A 17,665-nucleotide genomic window follows, 5' to 3' on the forward strand; every position below is an offset into this window, starting at 1 on the left:
TCATTCTGGGCATCTCCTAACTTTGAGCGCTTCACTTTGCAACCTTAGCAATGCTAACGGGGGGAGGGGGGTGTCCCGCCTTTGTACGGTCCCCAGCCCCACAGACCCCGCCAATGATTGTCCCGCACCCGCGGGCACCACAGCCCCTTTCTTGTCCCCTCCCCCCGGCCAATGACACCCCCTCTCGGCCCCACCCCTCTGCCCCGTGGGCCCGGGCGCTCCGCGGGTGTGATGGGAAACAGCCGGGCGGGGTCGGGCGAGGCCCCGCCCCCCGCTCTAACCGGCGCCGTCGCGGCGCCTGCGCGGTGCGGCCGGCCGGGCCGGGGCCCATCCTCTGGGGCCGTCGCCCCGGCCCGTCCATATGCGGAGGCAGCCGCCGCCGGGCCCCGCCAGCGCCATGTCGGAGCGGCCCGGGAAGCCCGCCTGCCTCATCATCGCCAGCGCGGCCTCCGCGGGTGAGTCACGGCCCGGGAAGGGGACCGAGAGCTGGGCCGCCCCTGCGGCGGGAGCCGGCCCTGGCCGGCCTGGCGCTGGCGTCCGGCCGCCTCGTCCGGAGCCGCCCCGCTCCCTGTGCCAGGGCCCTGCTCCGCCTCCTGCTTCCCAGCCCGGACACCGCCTCCACACCGCTGGCAGCGACGGACCGGGTAGTACTTGCCCGGGGTGAGCCCGCTGCCCTCGGCTCTGGGGCAGGTGAGGGTCTGTGCCAGCCCCCCGGGGGTCCAGGCTGTCCGGGAGGAAATGGAGATGCTGGGTGGTAGACCTGGCTGGCAAACTGAGCTTGCGCACACAGCTGATTGGAGAGAGATTTATTAATCGCTTCCAGCAGAAGAAAGTCAGGAACAAACACTAAGGGCCTTCAGAGGAAGGTTGGTCTGGTGGTTCAGGTGCTGAACAATCATGAGATGGGTTCAATAGGCAGCTTTGTCAGACTTCCTGTGTGTCCATAGGCAAGTCACTTAATCTTTCTATGCCTCAGTTCCCCGTCTGTAAACCAAGGATAATAATACTTCCCTGCCTTCCAGTAGTGTGATGAGAATGAGTTCATTAATGCCTTGTGAAAGGCTCAGCTACTGTGCTGTTGCAGGCTGTAAAAATACCTTAATGGCTGGAACGTGCTTTGAGCAGAACTTAAGATTTCTATAATTAACATGTCCAGGCATGATCCTTTCCCATAGTTCTTTATCCTGCTACGTCAGATGCCAGGGGTCATTCTTTTAGAAATATCTGAAGATGGCACAGTCAGTGCCTTTCTTGGAGCCTTTTTCAATGCACATTGGAAAAAATAACCCCAACTATACACACAATATGATGGGGGCTAATTTAGCTGCAACAAATCAGGAAAAAGATCTTGGAGTCATCGTGGATAGTTCTCTGAAGATGTCCATGCAGTGTGCAGATGCAGTCAAAAAAGCAAACAGGATGTTAGGAATAGTTAAAAAGGGGATAGAGAATAAGAAGGAGAATATATTATTGCCCTTATATAAATTGATGGTACGCCCACATCTTGAATACTGCGTACAGATGTGGTCTCCTCATCTCAAAAAAGATATACTGGCACTAGAAAAAGTTCAGAGAAGGGCAACTAAAATGATTAGGGGTTTGTAATGGGTCCCATATGAGGAGAGATTAAAGAGGCTAAGACTTTTCAGCTTGGAAAAGAGGGGACTGGGGGGGATATGATAGAGGTATATAAAATCATGAGTGATGTGGAGAAAGTGGATAAGGAAAAGTTATATACTTATTCCCATAATACAAGAACTGGGGGCCACCAAATGAAATTAATGGGCAGCAAGTTTAAAACAAATAAAAAGGACATTCTTCACACAGTGCGCAGTCGACCTGTGGAACTCCTTGCCTGAGGAGGTTGTGAAGGCTTGGACTATATCAGGGTTTAAAAGAGAACTAGATAAATTCATAGAGGTTAAGTCAATTAATGGCTATTAGCCAGGATGGGTAAGGAATGGTGTCCCTAGCCTCTGTTTGTCAGAGGGTGGAGATGGATGGCAGGAGAGAGATCACTTGATCATTACCTGTTAGGTTCTTTCCCTCTGGGGCACCTGGCATTGACCACTGTTGGCACACAAGATACTGGGGCTGAATGGACCTTTGGTCTAACCCAGTATGGCCATTCTTAACGTTCTTAACTAATTTTTCATTAGTCTGGGGCTTTGGATTTTGTTGCTCTCTCTAATTTCATTAACACTGACTCTGCTTGTACTGTTCCTGTTTTTCAGAGCATTACATTTTCTAATGCCATTATTAAAATACTAACATCAAGTGTAGAGTGTGAGTATGATACATTATTTTTGTGAATATTTCTCCTTGTGTTATTAAAAATGCCCCTAGGCCACAGGCGTCTTTTAGTGACTTGAAGGCTCATTTAACAGAGGCCACTTGGTGAACTATGTACTGTACAGTGTAGCTGGGTTTAAGATATGATGATTCTTTCCTTAAGTTGTCCAACTCTATTTTCCAGGTGTGTCTGCCCAATCCTTTCTTCATTCTTTTACACTGGCTAGCGCTGCTTTTAATCTACAAGTTGCCACTCCAGGGGTAAGTGTGAGAGAACAGCAATTGACACGTACAAACTATGATGGTCTGAAAACAACCAATCCTCCATTAATGTATAAACTAGTAATGAAAAAGTATGGTAGCCCTTTGAGAGAATTCTGGTCATCTTTACAGATGAAGGCCCTTGACCTTTAAACTCTTACATACATGCTTAACTTCAATGAGAACACTCATGCATAGAGATAAACCCATGCATAAGTGTTTGTAGGATTGGGGTCTATGCTGGTACATTAATTAATTAATAATTATAAAGTCCTTTTGTTTTTTACGTTCTAAAGCAGGGCAAACTACGGCCCAGGGGACACATCCAGCCCTCCAGACATTTTAATCCGGCCCTCGAGCTCCTGCTTGGGAGCAGAGTCCAGAACTTGCCCCGCTCTGGCACTCCAGCCAGGGACTGGGGTCGGGGGCTTGCCCCTCTCTGCACAAGTCCTGGAAGCAATGGGATGTCCCCCCTGTGGCTCCTACATGTAGGGGCAGCCAGGGGGCTCTGCATGCTGCCCTCGCCCCAAGCTCTGTCCCTGTAGGGAACCATGGGCGCTGGAGGGGGGATATGCTGCTGCTCCTGGGAGCTGCTTGAAGTAAGCGCTGTCTGGAGCCTGCATCCCAGACTTCCTCCCGCACTCTGACCCCCTGCCCCAGCCCTGATCCCCTTCCTGTCCTCGAACCCCTCGGTCCCAGCCCGGAGCAACGTCCTGTACCCCCAACCCCACCCCACCCCCAGAGCCCACATCACCAGCTGGAGCCCTCACCCCCTTCCATACCCCAGCCCCCAATTTTGTGAGCATTCATGGCCCACCATACAAGTTCCATACCAGAAGTGGCCCTCCAGCCAAAAAGTTTGCCCACCCCTGTTCTGAAGGATGCTTCCTGAAATACTGCAAGAATTGTAAAGGGGAATCTACAAAGGGAAAAAAACATAGAGATTGTGCTCTCTTTTTCTTCTTTATGTTGTAGAAAGAAGGTTTGAAAAATCAACTTCCTTCTCCCCCTCTCATCCCCTCAAAAAACAGCAACAAAATCTTTTGTTGCTTGTTTTGTATACAAGATGTTTTGGTCTTTCTGGCTGTGGAAGATTCTGACTAGAGAACTAGGAAAATGATGACATCATAAGAATCAAGATAGTAAAAATTGAGCAATAGAAATGGGAAGGGGTTTTTCAGACTTTTAAAAACTGTTTGACCCAGATTCTCTGCTGCACATAGTTTCTGCTTGGTACAGCCAAGGGAAGCCCTCAGGAAGCCTGTTGCATCTCCATGATTCTCAGGGTTGATCTGTTCCTGTCCTGGCATAATTTAGAGCAACTGGGGACAGCTCTAACTTGCATCACTGGCAACAGTCCACAGTGTTTACTACCCCATTTGGATATAGCCATACGATAACCAGCTCTGGCCATGCTCCTCTGCCTCTGTCCCTATGCTGGGGCGACAGGAGTGTGTGTGTGTTTAGCATAGGAGGCGGGTATGCCATCTTTGCACCAGCTGAGAGTTCCTGTACACCAGAGGAATTCTCAGCTGTCAGATCTGGCTGTTTTCTAGATGGCGCAGAGGGATTGGAATTCCTTCAGAAAATCTGACCCTTTGTGTTTTTTGCTAACACTTTGACCACGTTAGTCATTGAAGTTAAAGGACGTCTTCATTAAAGATTCTTCATTTTCATTTAAGATGTTAAAACCTTTAATAAAAACATTGTGTGTGCTTGCACAGGATCAAGGCCTTAAGTTCTGATATTGAGTCTAATATTTCCCTAGCTCGAGTGTATGAATTATTGGAAAAACAAATGTGTGTAATTGATTGCAAAGTATCAAATGGATCATAAAAGGACAGCTAAGTAACTTTTGCATTTAGTCTGGCAAAAAGTACCGGTGTAACACTTCTGTTCAGTTGCATATAATGAAAAGTTGTTTCCCACAGTCCAAACTTAAATTGCCTTCCTGCAAAGTTAATAAGAAAATAACTCGCTTTCATTTGGCACTGAGATTTTTGTCTTATTACCTCAGATACAAACAAGTAAACTGAAATAAAATGTGCCGATCCAACTATCTCTAAATGCATGTATAAAAACTAACAACACAGAACTCATTAACTAAAGGGACACTTTCCCCAGTATTGCTCGATCTCTGGCTATGTTTACCTGTTCTCATCAGGCAAAATCTGGAGTGGACCGTTGAGCCATATGTAATATCCTTTGGGCTTATTTAAAAATTTAGTTGTTCATATCACTTTTATTTTGATTAACAAGTTTTTCAGAAATTTCTAAATGAGTTTATTGTAAAATACATTGAATTGGATAACTACATATGTCAGGAAACTGATAATAGGAAGTAAATCTGCTCACTTCTGGGTCAGTAGTTCAAATTCATTGTGGGCTAACGGATTAAAAATTGCCATCTGACAAATGCTTGATGTTTTCTCTGCTTCTAACAGGATGAAGTTCAAACTTCTGACATCACTCTTGAGAAATTAGTAATAGTTAAGTCTGGTTGCTTGTTGTGCTCCTCACAACAAACAAATGCAACACTTGTAGTTTAAACATCATTTTCCAATACAATAACTGTCACTGATAGTTTTAAAAACATAAAAACATGACTAACTACAAAAAATTGAAAAGAGCCAATTGTGTAGAAATTCATGGAAGAGCTTTAGCTCTGTAATAGGCAGAACAGAGTGAAAAAGTCTTTTAATGGAAAAATTCACATAATTTGTCAAAATGACAAATATACAGCCATACTACTGGGAGAGGCCTTTGTCTCTGGATCACCAGTTAAAATCCAGTCCAGGACAGAAGTGACAGAAAATCATTACCATTTTATTACTGAAACAAGTTCATTTCTAACAGGTCACACAAATCTGCATCATAGTTTGGCGCTAATCAGTACTCTGATTTCTACCTCTAAAAGGCTAGGGATTAATTGGGCCCTGGAAGATGAAATATCCTCTTCTCAAACAGAGGCCAGGTCTACACTAATAATACTTTGCCAGTATACCTATAGTGGTATACTAGCTTTTGCCAGTATAGCTTATTTCAGACCCCCTGAGCAAAATATGTGATACTGACGAAAACATGTCTGTTAGAGGCTTTTGCTGGCATAGCACTCCTAACAGACACCTCTGTTTCTACAAAAGTTTGTATTATAGACCTCCTGTTAGATATGGCTTCTTGATTTCAGGGTAAAGTCATCTTGGAGAGAGAAAGACCTTCTCTGTGGGCAAAGAGAGAACTTTTAGTTCCAATGAGCACTAAAGTCCCTGTAAAAAAGAAACTCCACATACTTAGAAGCAAGCTAAACAAAAAGCTGTGTAGTGATATTAACCACTATCTTTGAACAATGATTCAACTAGGGGAAGTTAATTGACTTTGTTGATGTGAATGAGAGCAACATGCGTTGGATACAGGACTTCCGAATGAAATCTTATGCAAATCCTGCCAAGTTAGAGTCAATTGATGGTGAGTAACTTTGAGGTTAGCCTTTCATGTCTCCCTTTTATATTGTGAAAACAAATGCTTCTGAGTGCTAAACCTGTGGGAAGAAAGGAGCAAAAAATGTGATGGGACCTGTGTTTTTGGAGATGGTCTGTCAATTTGCAGAATGGGCATCACTGTTGTCTTCCCACTCTAATTGCTCCGGCTATTCCTTCTTAAAATGGTCTGGAGAAGCTGCATCATCTGTTGCAAACAGACTGCATAACTAATCACTGAGACAAAAACTACAGGAAGAGATGAAACTATAAAATGTCTTTTCTTCTGTTTTTATTAACATGTGTACTCAGCACTGTTCAGGCAGAATATGCCTAACAGAGTACCTTTCTCCAAGCACTTACAATATAAAGGCACGTGGATGCAGTGCAATAGAATACAGGAAAATTACTGAGTGTGTTGTAGCTAGATGAACTGGGTCTTAAGAAAATTTATTAAGGAAGAATGGGAGAAGGTTTATGATATGCTAAATGATAGGTTGTTCATGAAAGAAGATTTAAAGTCAGGAGTGGGCAAAGAAGTCAAAAGGATCAATAAGGAGAGAAGCTTATACACTGTGGAAGAAGCATGAGGGGCTGTAAAGTCAGACTGAGGAACTGATGTAGGCAAGAAGTGAGATGGGGCAGAGCCTTGTTGGAAATGAGGACCAGGAGCTTGAATTTATCTTTCTCATCATGGATTTTGCCATGCATTTCAGCCAAGATACGGGGCCTGTCTAGTATTGCAGCGGACCTCTACTCCCTAATGTAGATTGGGAATAAGCACTAGGCTTGAGATGTCTTTCCCACAATTGAATCAAAGTTGTGCTAAAAAATTCTCAAACAGAGGTGTGGTTTGGGTTTTTTCTTTTGTTTGTTTTTGGGTTTTTTTGCATCTTAATTTTTTTCTTAGCATGTCATGGGCAAGCAGTGAAAACGTTAGACTAATAAAAAGCCAATATTTTGGCGACATACATTTGCTCCTGAAGAAAGGGTATGCTAACCTAGGCATACTGGTAACTATGGGGTCAATTAAAGGGCTTCTGCTTTAGCAGAAGGAAGAATGGTAAATCTTTGGCTTGTTAAGAATATCTCTTTCTCCTTCCCGAGCTCTGGACTTTATAGTGAGCCACATAGGTATTTTATTTTTATTTAATTTCTTTGGGACATGTTTTTATATATTGTGCTGTGTGACTGACTTTTTTGTGGAGTAGTTTTTGTTTTGTCAAATAAATGTTGGAAAGAAATCATGCTCAGATATTTTTGCCTATTAATATGGTTCAAACTTGTATTATTCTCTCTTCCTGACTAGGTGCTAGATACCATGCCCTGTTGATTCCTAACTGTCCTGGGGCTTTGACTGACCTTGCAAACAGTGGATACCTAGCTAGGATATTGCAGCACTTCAGCAATGAGAACAGTAGGTAAACCCTATTGGGCATCTTTAATAAAATCCAGAGTCTGTATGTAATTCATTACTTCATTCTTGGTCCATGCAAAAGTCCATTTATCTTGCAGTGATCATTTGTAGGCATTGTAATGGAAGAAGTGGTGATGGGACCAGCAAACTTCAAATTACTTACACAGCTGGAAGAGTGCAGCAGCATCAGAACTGGGAAACTGCTCTAGATCAGTGTGTCCTTTCACTTAAAAAATAGCAAAACCTTTCTTGTGAAAAGAGATAAAAATAAGGTGTTTTGAATGCTTTTGAGAGTGAGAAGAGAATTCCTCTGCCTTACCAATGTCCAAAACTGGAGTGATGCTCCCTGTGAGTTAGATGGAACTTTTAGTTCATAGCCAGTTGCACAGTATTCCAGAATCCTCTTCAATAAGTTCCTCGTTCTGCAAATAATCACACATGTGCTTTAATTTAAGCACTTGAGTGTGAATAGCCCTGTTGGAACTACCTCTGTTAAGCACATATGTAACTCTGAAGGATTGGTCCCTAAAGTCGTAAATTGGTGCACAGAGAAAACAGTAAAGCCAAAGAGAATGCAAACAATGCCTCATAACATTGTTTTCAGAAAGGTAATATACAGTACCTTAAAGGATATTATTTTGGCTGTTCTCACTTTCAGGATATTTATAATTAAATGAATTTCTTAATTCTCTTTGTTTTTTAGAGCCTATTTGTGCTGTGGGACATGGAGTTGCTGCTTTATGCTGTGCCACAAATGAGGATAAATCGTGGGTATTTCAGGGATACAGCCTGACAGGGGTAGGTACTGTGAAGCAAACTTCTCCCAAAGTGAGGATTTCACTGTGCATGGGGCAGTGTAATTTAGTGTGGTAGTGCCAGGGATTTTGGTGTCATCCTCGGTCTTAAGAGACTTTGGGCCAAATCAAAATAATCAGTCTGACATGTTCAACAACTTGTTATTCAAGAGCTGCAGGACTGTCATTGGCAGGGGGTGCTGTAGGCCAGGATGGTGAGCTGTGTAGGGGCCCAAGACTGCACGTGAGGGCTCTGCTGCAATTCAGCCTTGCTCTGGTGAGTGCTGTCGGTCTCAGTATTTAATAAATACTAAATGAAGGTGATAAAACCTCTCTAGCTGATAGTTCATGGCTTTAATACTGTGGTTATTCAATTTGGTGCCATAACACTGCTCTTGAATTTTATTTCTGTGAATGATTTTTGCATGTTAAAGGAATCTAACTCAGAAAAAGCTATTTGTACAAACTAAAATAAATTCAAACTCAGGCTGCCATTATTGATCTCTTGCTTATCCTGTTGTGCTTTAGGCTGTAATGTCTCAGATCACGCACAGACTGTCACCTATCTGTGCAGGCTCTATTATGCATTTTATTGATAAATGAGTATAAACATTTTTAATGCAACTTAAATGGGAGAGATAGCTCAGTGGTTTGAGCATTGGCCTGCTAAACCCACGGTTGTGAGTTCAGTCCTTGAGGGGGCTACTTAGGGATCTGGGGAAAAATCAGTACTTGGTCCTGCTAGTGAAGGCAGGGGGCTGGACTCATTGACTTGTCAGGGTCCCTTCCAGTTCTATGAGATAATATAATATATGGAGATATACCTATTATTATTAACTTTTGTAGTTGAAAATTTACACACAGAGTCAGGAAATTAAAAGTTATGGCTTCCTCAGAAGCTGTAACGCGGACTCCTGGTGCATATATATTTGATACCACAGTATACGCTGATACTTTTAATGTAATATGTGCATTGTGGCCTAGTTATTGTCATTAAAGATGCAGATTTGTTTAAAATGATGATGCAGTTTTACATTGAAATGTGCAATCAGACACAAACACTGTGTCCTGCACGGAATCCAAGTAACTGGGCTCTGCAGTTTAGAGAACACGATTAGGCAACATTTTGGTGTGGTTAATCTCCTGCATGTTGTTTTCTGGATACAGGCATATATTTTTTGCTGTTAAATTAGTTGTCAGTGTCATGCTGTTGTGTGAATGCAGAAGTGGGAAGTTCCTTTATATTATGGTTGAATGGGCTGACCCCAAAAGCAGCAAAGTGGAGAGCTATCTTTTTACCTCCCTTTCACCAGCACTGCAGGTAAAAGTGCCACAGCAGTAGCTAACAGAAGGCAGATCGCTCATGGGACAGGGTAAAGGGCTTGTCCAATAATCTTTTGTTTAAGAAAAAGTACGTCTTATGTGTGATGATTTTGTGTGCATGAATGGTTGAGTGTGAACACCTTCTAGACGATAAAGAACTGAAGGTCAGGCTGTGTTTTATTTGAAAGGTAATTTTTCTCACATTTGCATTAAGGTCTTGGATTGGTTCTGTGACGCCCAATGTCATGATTTGAGAATTGTTGATATACCTGCCTGCCCATCGTGGGTTACCTTCTTGTTTGTGTGGTGTATTTATTTTAACTTTATAAAGTGCTAGGGTTCAAAAATATCCCCATGTGGATTCCATTAAGATACAACACGATAGGAAAACTAACACCTGTGTGAGTAAGTAAGCAGATGTAATGTACAATGTGTCAGGCTGGAATAGCACCATGTCTTGGGGTGTTACAAATCATGAGGTGGAGTCAAATGCCTTTTAACATCCAGAATTACAGAATTCCAACTAAACATACTCATGGAGTATTTCACTGTAGCTACAAAATGGCCCCAAGCTTTCTAGCTTTTTACAAAACAACACAGTCTGTAATTCCATCCCAATTTATCATGTTTTGTGGATACAAAGCTTTGCTTATCTCTTCATGTAGGTGATTATGCTGGATTTAATGCTGATAGAGGTCAAGTAACAAACTTTTGTCAGAGATAGCTTTCTATTACCATTATTGCAAAACAACTTGAAAGTAATCAATTGGAAGTTTACTTAAGTGGAATTATATTTATAATTACAGAGCTTGAGGATGCATTGGTATAATGCAGTTCTCAGTCAACTATTGTTTTCTCAGAAGCTTCTCTCCTGGTTTCTGGGCATGATGTTCTACGCCTTCCCTGACGCTGGCCGACTGTTTTCACCTCTCATTATTTAAGATTTGCAGAGACTGCAGAATCAGAGAAGGGAGAAGAGCAGAAAAACCCATGACATCCTCTGGGGACATTGCATTGCTATTCAAATTAAGTGTGACGTTCTCAGATAGTGCCAACACCCAAATCCAAAAATAGACAGAAGCCTCAAATTCTTAGTCATATACTGTTGGAGTCACTATGATGTACTTGTGTGCTTAACCTTTTTATGCAGACTAAGATTGACTCCCATGAGTGTTTGGTCCCTAATTTGGATATCTGTAGGATATTGGATATTTTGGGGTTTGGGTTTTATTTTTTAACTACTCCAAAAATAACTTCAGTTGCATGCTTTTATTTAAAATTTTTTGGAAGAAGGAAGTGGGTAGAAGAATAGATTGTAATCAAATATTTTCCTTACTGGTTTTGATTGGATCTGTCTTATGTAAAAGCTAAGCAGATTTATCTTACTCTCTTGTTTTTTTTCAGCCCTCTGTGTATGAGCTGATAAGGCAGCCCAGTTTTGCCAGTTTGTCCATTATTGTGGAGGACTTTGTGAAAGATTCTGGAGCGACTTTTAGTGGTATGTCACTTTCTGATTGTTAGCCCTTCATGTCTTATGAATGATTGTTGGTGGGTGAAAGAGCTTTTATGTCGGGGTTGGCAAACTACAGCCCACAGACTGGATCCGGCCCGTGGGATTGCCATCCCTGTGGCACAACGGGGCTAAAGCGGGCTCCCTGGCATCGCTACCGAAGTGGCTGGCACCACGTCCCTGTAGCCCCTGAGAGAGCAGGGGGCAGAGGGCTCTGTGCGCTGCCCTTGCCTGCAGGCACTGCCCCCTGCAGCTCCCATTGGCCAGGAACGGGGAACCACAGCCAATGGGAGCTTTGGGGGAGGTACCTCCAGGGGAGGGCAGTGTGCGGAGCCCTCTGCCCCGCCCGGGACTGCAGGGATGTGGTACCAGCCACTTCTGGGAGCAGCGCAGGGCAGGCAGGGAGCCTGCCTTAGCCCGCTGTGCAGTGCTGCCACCCTGGAGCCACTCAAGGTAAGTGGCCCTGGACTGGAGACCACACCCCCGCTCTCCCTGCCCTGAGCCTCCTTCCGCACCTCTTCTGCACCTCAACCCCCTACCCTGAGCCCCCTGCAACACCCCACATCATTCCAGCACCCCAACCCCTTGCCCTGAGCCCCCTCGTACACCCCGCACCCATCCTGCACCCTAACACCTTCTCCTGAGCCCCCTCCTGCACACCGCACCCCTTTCTGCACACCGCACCCCAAATCTCTGCCCCAGCCCTACATTCATGGCCTCGCATGCAATTTCCCCACCCAGCTGTGGCCCTGAGGCCAAAAAGTTTGCTCACCCCTGTTTTATACCTTTGCCACACATGTGAGAAGGACCATTACAGAATGTGCTCTGTTACACTCTGTTAAAATAAAATGCAACACATGCTAAAAGACCTGGAAAGTTAAAAATGTTTTTCCATTACTCTGCCAATCAAGCCTTTTGTGTGTTTAAATAGCAGCTTTCTCCTTTCTAATTAGCTGACTTTTCCTGATTAGTTCAGTAATGATATTCCAGCATCTGATGTCACAGTCATGGTGACTACTTGTGATGTCATACAGATTTGGCTGAAGCTTTACTGAGTGGATTGAGCAGCAGGAGGAGTATGTTCAGAACTAAGCCATTTATACCCACCCACGCATTTGGATTATCATCATCAGTTGTCAGGAAGGGGGTGGAATACAGAAAAAGAATGACAGTTTAATGGAATTTCATAATAGTATGTAAAAAAGTTTCATCAAGGACAAAAGATCAAAGGGGTTGGTGAAATACCAACATGTTATCCTGATATACTGTATTTGCTAGTATTTTCACTGGACAGAAAATCTGTATCATTGCAGGCTCTTTGTAAGGCAGTGATTGCTAACCTTGGTTTCTTCCATGAGAGGTATTTATAATGCATTGCATGGGTGAATGGAAGCTAAAGAAATGCACTTCAAAATTTGTTTCCCAGGATAGCCTCATGAAATACTCAGGGAACTTGATAGAGGACTGGTACAAATAAAGGGCCAATCTGTCTATCATTCCATGCAGGCAATTCCTGTTGAAATCCTCAGGAAGCTTTTGATTGGAGGGTCAGGTTTATCTCTATTTTGTAGACAGCTCAGCATATCAATTAGTCACCAAACACTATGTCTATTTGAAAAAGTTAACTTCTGTACTGCAGTCTCATTGGTTGTGTGAAATAGAAATTATGAAGAAATTATGACATCAGTATTTGAATATTTTTCTCTGATTCAGCCAGCAAGCCAGATGCCGTACACATAGTTCTGGACAGGCACCTTGTTACAGGACAGAATGAGAATTCCACTGTTATAGCAGTCCAGAACCTTATTAATCTCTGCAATGGCAGGTGAGGAAATATGGGTAAAGGACCGTGGGAATGGATTCTTTGACCAGAAATATTTATGTTTCAGGAATAACTCTGAATAGTGCCACAAAGACAACAATTTTTCTGATATAAGAGCAGAAATAAGTCTTTTTAAATGTCTCTTGTGTCTTAATTTCCTTTTACTAACAGCATTTTTGACTTACAGTTATTGGGTTTGAAATGCACAGCTACACACGCAGACTGATAAAGGGAAATATGGAATTTGGGTTCACTCAGTCTTTTCATTAGGAGAAATTTTTTATGTGTAAATTCTTAGTGTCACAGTTTCAGGGGAATGTCACCTGTATTCCCCCATGGTCCACTCCAAGGGTTCCCAGTTGGGTATCATGTTCCCAGCTGCCACTTGTGTCAGGGCAGGGACTCTTGTCCCACTGCCTTCTGACCAGGGGGTTTTAAAGGTGCATAGCTCTCCTGCCTGACACTCTGATATCACCAGCTAGCCAATATGTCTAAAGGCCAGCACCTGTGCTTTGCTTTCTCACTTAGGGCTGTGAACAGTTTATTGACAACAGTTAAAAATTACCACACAGTTCTTGCTAAGCAAGCACCTTTATTATTAAGGAATAAGCATTGCAGTAAAAGCATAATAAAAGCAATACACGGATTTAAACATACCAGGAGTCACCCATCAATTTTATTGGACCCTTGTAGGCCAAAATCATTCCAATCCTTTCACAAGGGTTGGGGGTCCTCCTTGGAGATAAGCTCCTGTCCATTTGCTGAATCAGAAAGAAGCCCTGTGTTAGTTCAAGCTCATCCTTTTATACCAAAATCTTGTCTCTTAGGCCTTGTCTATACTACTAAGTTTTGTCACCAAAAACTGCCTTTTGGTGACAAAAGAGCAAGAGCGCGCACACTACAATGGGACTTTTGTCGTGAAAATGCCCGGTTTTGGCGACAAAAAACTTGCATTCCTATGAGAGACTTTTATCTTTTCCCCTCCCTTTTTTGTCGACAAAGAGTCAGTGTAGACACTGCTGATTATTTTTGTCGACAGAACTGGCTTCCGCCAGTATCCCACAATGCCTGCCCTGATTGCTCTGCTCAGTGTTTTGATCTCTGCTGCCTTGCAGGCAGGCGCCCCTCCCCTTTCAGTGCTCCAGGAAGTATCTATGGGCTGCTCCGCTTGAGGAACAAAATGCAAATAATTGGAATGCTCCTGTTCTGCCCGGCACTAGGAACACAGCAGCATGGCACGGAGAGCTCCCAGAGCTGCTCATGATGCTGCTCTCGGCAGCTGAGGGGGCTGTGGGAGAATTTGGAGAGAATCCCAAAATGCGCAGCTATCAGCTCTTCCTTCCCACAACACTGCACTGTGGGAAACATACCCATGGTGCATTGCTCAGCCTGTCGATGATGGTGCCCCCAGTGTGTACGAGATCTGTTGACAGAGGGAGCAAGTGTGAAAACCCTTTGGCGACTTTTGGGTGTCAACAAGTTTTGTCAACAAAACTTGGTAGTGTAGATAAGCTCTTAATCTCTGGAAAACTCATCATGAGCCAGTATATGCAAACCACCATGGGGGCAGTACCTTTCTAAAGTTGTTTAGTCTCAGTGACTCACCTTAATCACCACCCACTGGTTTTAAGTTTCTGTAGGAGCTGCGGTAACCCTCCACCATGGAAAAGAACACAATCATGAATAAACCATTTGTAAATTTACTACAGTGTCCCCCCAAAATACTGCATGGGATTGCAAGATCTGTCACACTTTGAGCTTTGATAACTCAGTATTTGGGCAGCTCCATATATTGTGTATAGTAGGAACAAACAGATTTCAGATATTTGTTAATAGGTTGGTGGTTTAATTTGTTTATTTCTTGGATCTGCCAATACGAAAGACTGCAAATAACAAAAATCTGGATGGGATTAGGTGAATATCAGTTAGAAGTTCCTTTCCAGCTGTGGGCTAGCTAGCCATGTCATGCTGTTGGATGTGTTTCATTCAGCAGGAAATGAAGGAGCCGGCCTCCTTGTAGCTGGAATGGATGAAGAGCCAGAGAGACTGAAGATTTTCTTGTCTGTGAATAGGATGTCTTGCTGATGAAGAGGGCCATCAGCACTTCTGTTGATTCTGTGATCATGAAGAGGTGGTACCAATGTACATGCAGAGTGGATAAAGCTTGTGAACAAGAAAGCATTTACGTGTGTCACTCCTTAAACATGATCCTGAAATAGTCTCACTTATCTTTCTGGTAGTGAAACTTTTCTTGCAGATTTTATCCCCCCTGCCCTTGAAAAAAGAGGTTTCTACATTTTACATGGGAAAACATCCTAAAAAGAGCATATATATTTATAGTACCAACACTTCTCCTTGTGCTAAAGGGCAGAGATCCCACTCCAGGGCTATATGATGTCAGCCCTTAGTTGGGAACCTGATAATCCAACTCCATAGCAAAACAGTTCTGGAATACTCGCAGTTTAGGTCCATTCATTTATCAGCTGGTGCCTGTGGTTCAAATATCAAACTCCACAATTAATGCTGCATTGAATTGCAGTTTGAAGTCTATTCTATACCTCTGTCCAATGAGTCACAAAGTTGGCTCCAGACTCTCTAAATGGATTTTTGAAAGTGTGACAGATTTGAGATATAAAGGAAAATGCTTAGATAAATCCTGCATGAGTGCAACTTGAACAATTGAGTCTGAAGCAGCTCACCTTGACGATACCATTGACATAATATGCTCTTTTCTCATTGTGTATTCAGGTTAATGCACTTCTTTAAAAAATCTGCTCAAAGGTTGTTTTAAAGGACCCTCTAAAAAGTCATTTGCAGTACTGTCTTGTGCAGCATGTATTATGAATTTGTATTGTTTGGATTGTCAGAAATATTGATCTCTGGCAAGTACAGTGCGATTGTCTGTTCTTGGAATTAATTTTATTACAGAAGTAAAAATTTAGAAATGAATTTACTTAGACCAAATAGATTTCATCCTGCACATAGTTTCTTAGTAGATCAATGACTCATTCTCTTTGCATTTCATATTGAGCATGTTATTTGTTCCTTTCCATCCATTTAAAAAATGAAAGGGACCATCAGCCCACGAAGAAGGGTTTTCCCTCCACCTTAGTCCTAACCATGTGAAAGCTGTTGCCAGAAGGTGGATGCATTCATGGTTGTTTTTTTCCATGACTGAAATTGAGACCACCCTTTTCTGCAGTATTCTCTAGGGAACAGGACTCATGAAGTTTCTCCTGGTTTAATTTTTTCTTAAAGGGAGCATGAGATGCTGTAATCATAGTGATCTGGCAGACCAGCCTTGTTTCCTTTTCTGAGGGGAAATGTTTATTAGCTCTACTTCCTCTCAGAACTGGTGTGTGAGTTTAAATAATTTGCTATGGGGGTTTCCAGGCTTTCTGTCTGTGTTGTAAACTGAAGCCCTGCTTTTAGATTTGCACTTATGATGGAAATGTTTGTTAAATCTTCATCCCTGTCAGCTTCTGTCAAGAATTTTCTTTTAGTTTCTTCTCTGCTGCCAGAACATATGTCTCAGCTACAGTTTTTGGTGGACCATCCAGTGAAATGATGTGGAACGTCTATTTCGGTAGCATGCAGAGGTGGGGCAGTATGGGACAGCTTCTGAAAGCCAGCAACAGTCGATGTAAGCAACACGGTATCTACGCTCACGCTGCGTCAACCTAACTACATCGCCATTGACTCGACGCCTCTCATGGAGGTGGAGTTAAGTCAGTGTAACGGGCCAGTTATGTCTGTGGGAGTGAAATTTTTACTGTAGATGCTTACATAAGCTGTTTTGCGTCTACCTAACTCTAGAATAGACCAGGACAGAGATTGGGGCCCCATTGTGCTGGGTGATGTACTCACACAGAGCAAGAGATAGGCTCTGCCTCAAAGAACTTACAGTCTAAATAGACAAAACAAAGCCCTGTCCACTAGACCAGAGGTTCTCAAACTGGGAGGCAGGCCCTGGGGGCGAGGGCAGCACATGAGCAGTTTTAGGGGGGGAAAGACTTACTGCGCACATTTTGCCCACAGCAGTGAATAATTAGCAAAGCTCATTCCTCCAGACATTGTAGCTCCTCAGATGGCGCTGTGTATTTGACGCTAGATGGCACTGTTCATATTGATGGGTTTCTGTTAACCTTGCATCATACAAAGTTGCTGCCATCTGTATATTAATCTGTTTGCTATGACACTGCGTGCACATTTAACTGTAAGCATCAAGCACAATCGCTGTTTTGCCTTTGCTCTTATTACTATGGATCATTGCTCTGTTTGAATTGAAGCCTTACTGTTTTTAATATTTAAGTGAGAGCTGCATATTGGGGGGTGGTTTGTTTTTTTAATCGGTGTGTATGTATACTTGTGTGGCAGGAGGAGGGGGCATAAACTACTACAGACACAAAGAAGGGGAGTGCGATCAAACAAGTTTGAGAAATACTGCACCAGCCTACGCTGCCTCCCATCTCTCTCTAGAATGTTCCCAGCTTTGATAGTCCATATTCCTGCCTCTCCCTTCGTCTCTCCCTCCACCCCCATTTTAAAAGCAGTTGAGAGAAACCTAGTTCTCTAAGAGCAGGAAACTGAAAGTTGCTCTCAAGACTGCCAGTCTTTTCTGCTTTTATTTTTCTTAACTGAAACATTTAGGGGCCAGTAGAGAAGACTTGTTATTTCACCAAGGCTGATTTCACCCAGAATTAGAGTCCCAAGTACTATTTTTTTCCCCAATGGCAGCTTGAACTAGAAGTGTGATGGCAATAACTTGTG

At 43.1% G+C, this 17,665-nt stretch overlaps 1 protein-coding gene across 2 annotated transcripts; it reads left to right on the top strand.

Annotated features, from left to right (window-relative positions):
- Positions 1 to 333: 333 nt before the first annotated feature.
- On the top strand, positions 334 to 17,178 carry GATD1 (glutamine amidotransferase like class 1 domain containing 1). 2 transcript variants are annotated; one of them, XM_030560677.1, is made up of 8 exons: positions 334 to 455; positions 2,477 to 2,553; positions 5,913 to 6,018; positions 7,339 to 7,446; positions 8,150 to 8,244; positions 10,968 to 11,061; positions 12,787 to 12,898; positions 14,886 to 17,178. In XM_030560677.1, exons 1-8 carry the CDS (start codon positions 362 to 364, stop codon positions 14,893 to 14,895), a joined length of 696 nt encoding a protein of 231 aa, XP_030416537.1. In that variant the 5' UTR covers positions 334 to 361; the 3' UTR covers positions 14,896 to 17,178. The 2 variants fall into 2 exon arrangements, with proteins under 2 accessions (XP_030416537.1, XP_030416538.1); XM_030560678.1 differs by having other exon boundaries at positions 14,889 to 17,178.
- The last annotated feature ends 487 nt before the right edge of the window (positions 17,179 to 17,665 follow it).

The sequence above is a fragment of the Gopherus evgoodei genome, chromosome 4 (genome assembly GCF_007399415.2).
Source record: "Gopherus evgoodei ecotype Sinaloan lineage chromosome 4, rGopEvg1_v1.p, whole genome shotgun sequence".
In the NCBI taxonomy this organism is placed as follows: domain Eukaryota; kingdom Metazoa; phylum Chordata; order Testudines; family Testudinidae; genus Gopherus; species Gopherus evgoodei.

Bases quoted from the DNA above. Each gene is read 5' to 3' on its own strand.
- GATD1 (XM_030560677.1), top strand. From the start codon at position 362: ATGCGGAGGCAGCCGCCGCCGGGCCCCGCCAGCGCCATGTCGGAGCGG. The intron at 7,447-8,149 runs GTAGGTAAACCC...TTTGTTTTTTAG, and splicing joins GCACTTCAGCAATGAGAACA to AGCCTATTTGTGCTGTGGGA. The intron at 11,062-12,786 runs GTATGTCACTTT...TCTCTGATTCAG, and splicing joins TTCTGGAGCGACTTTTAGTG to CCAGCAAGCCAGATGCCGTA.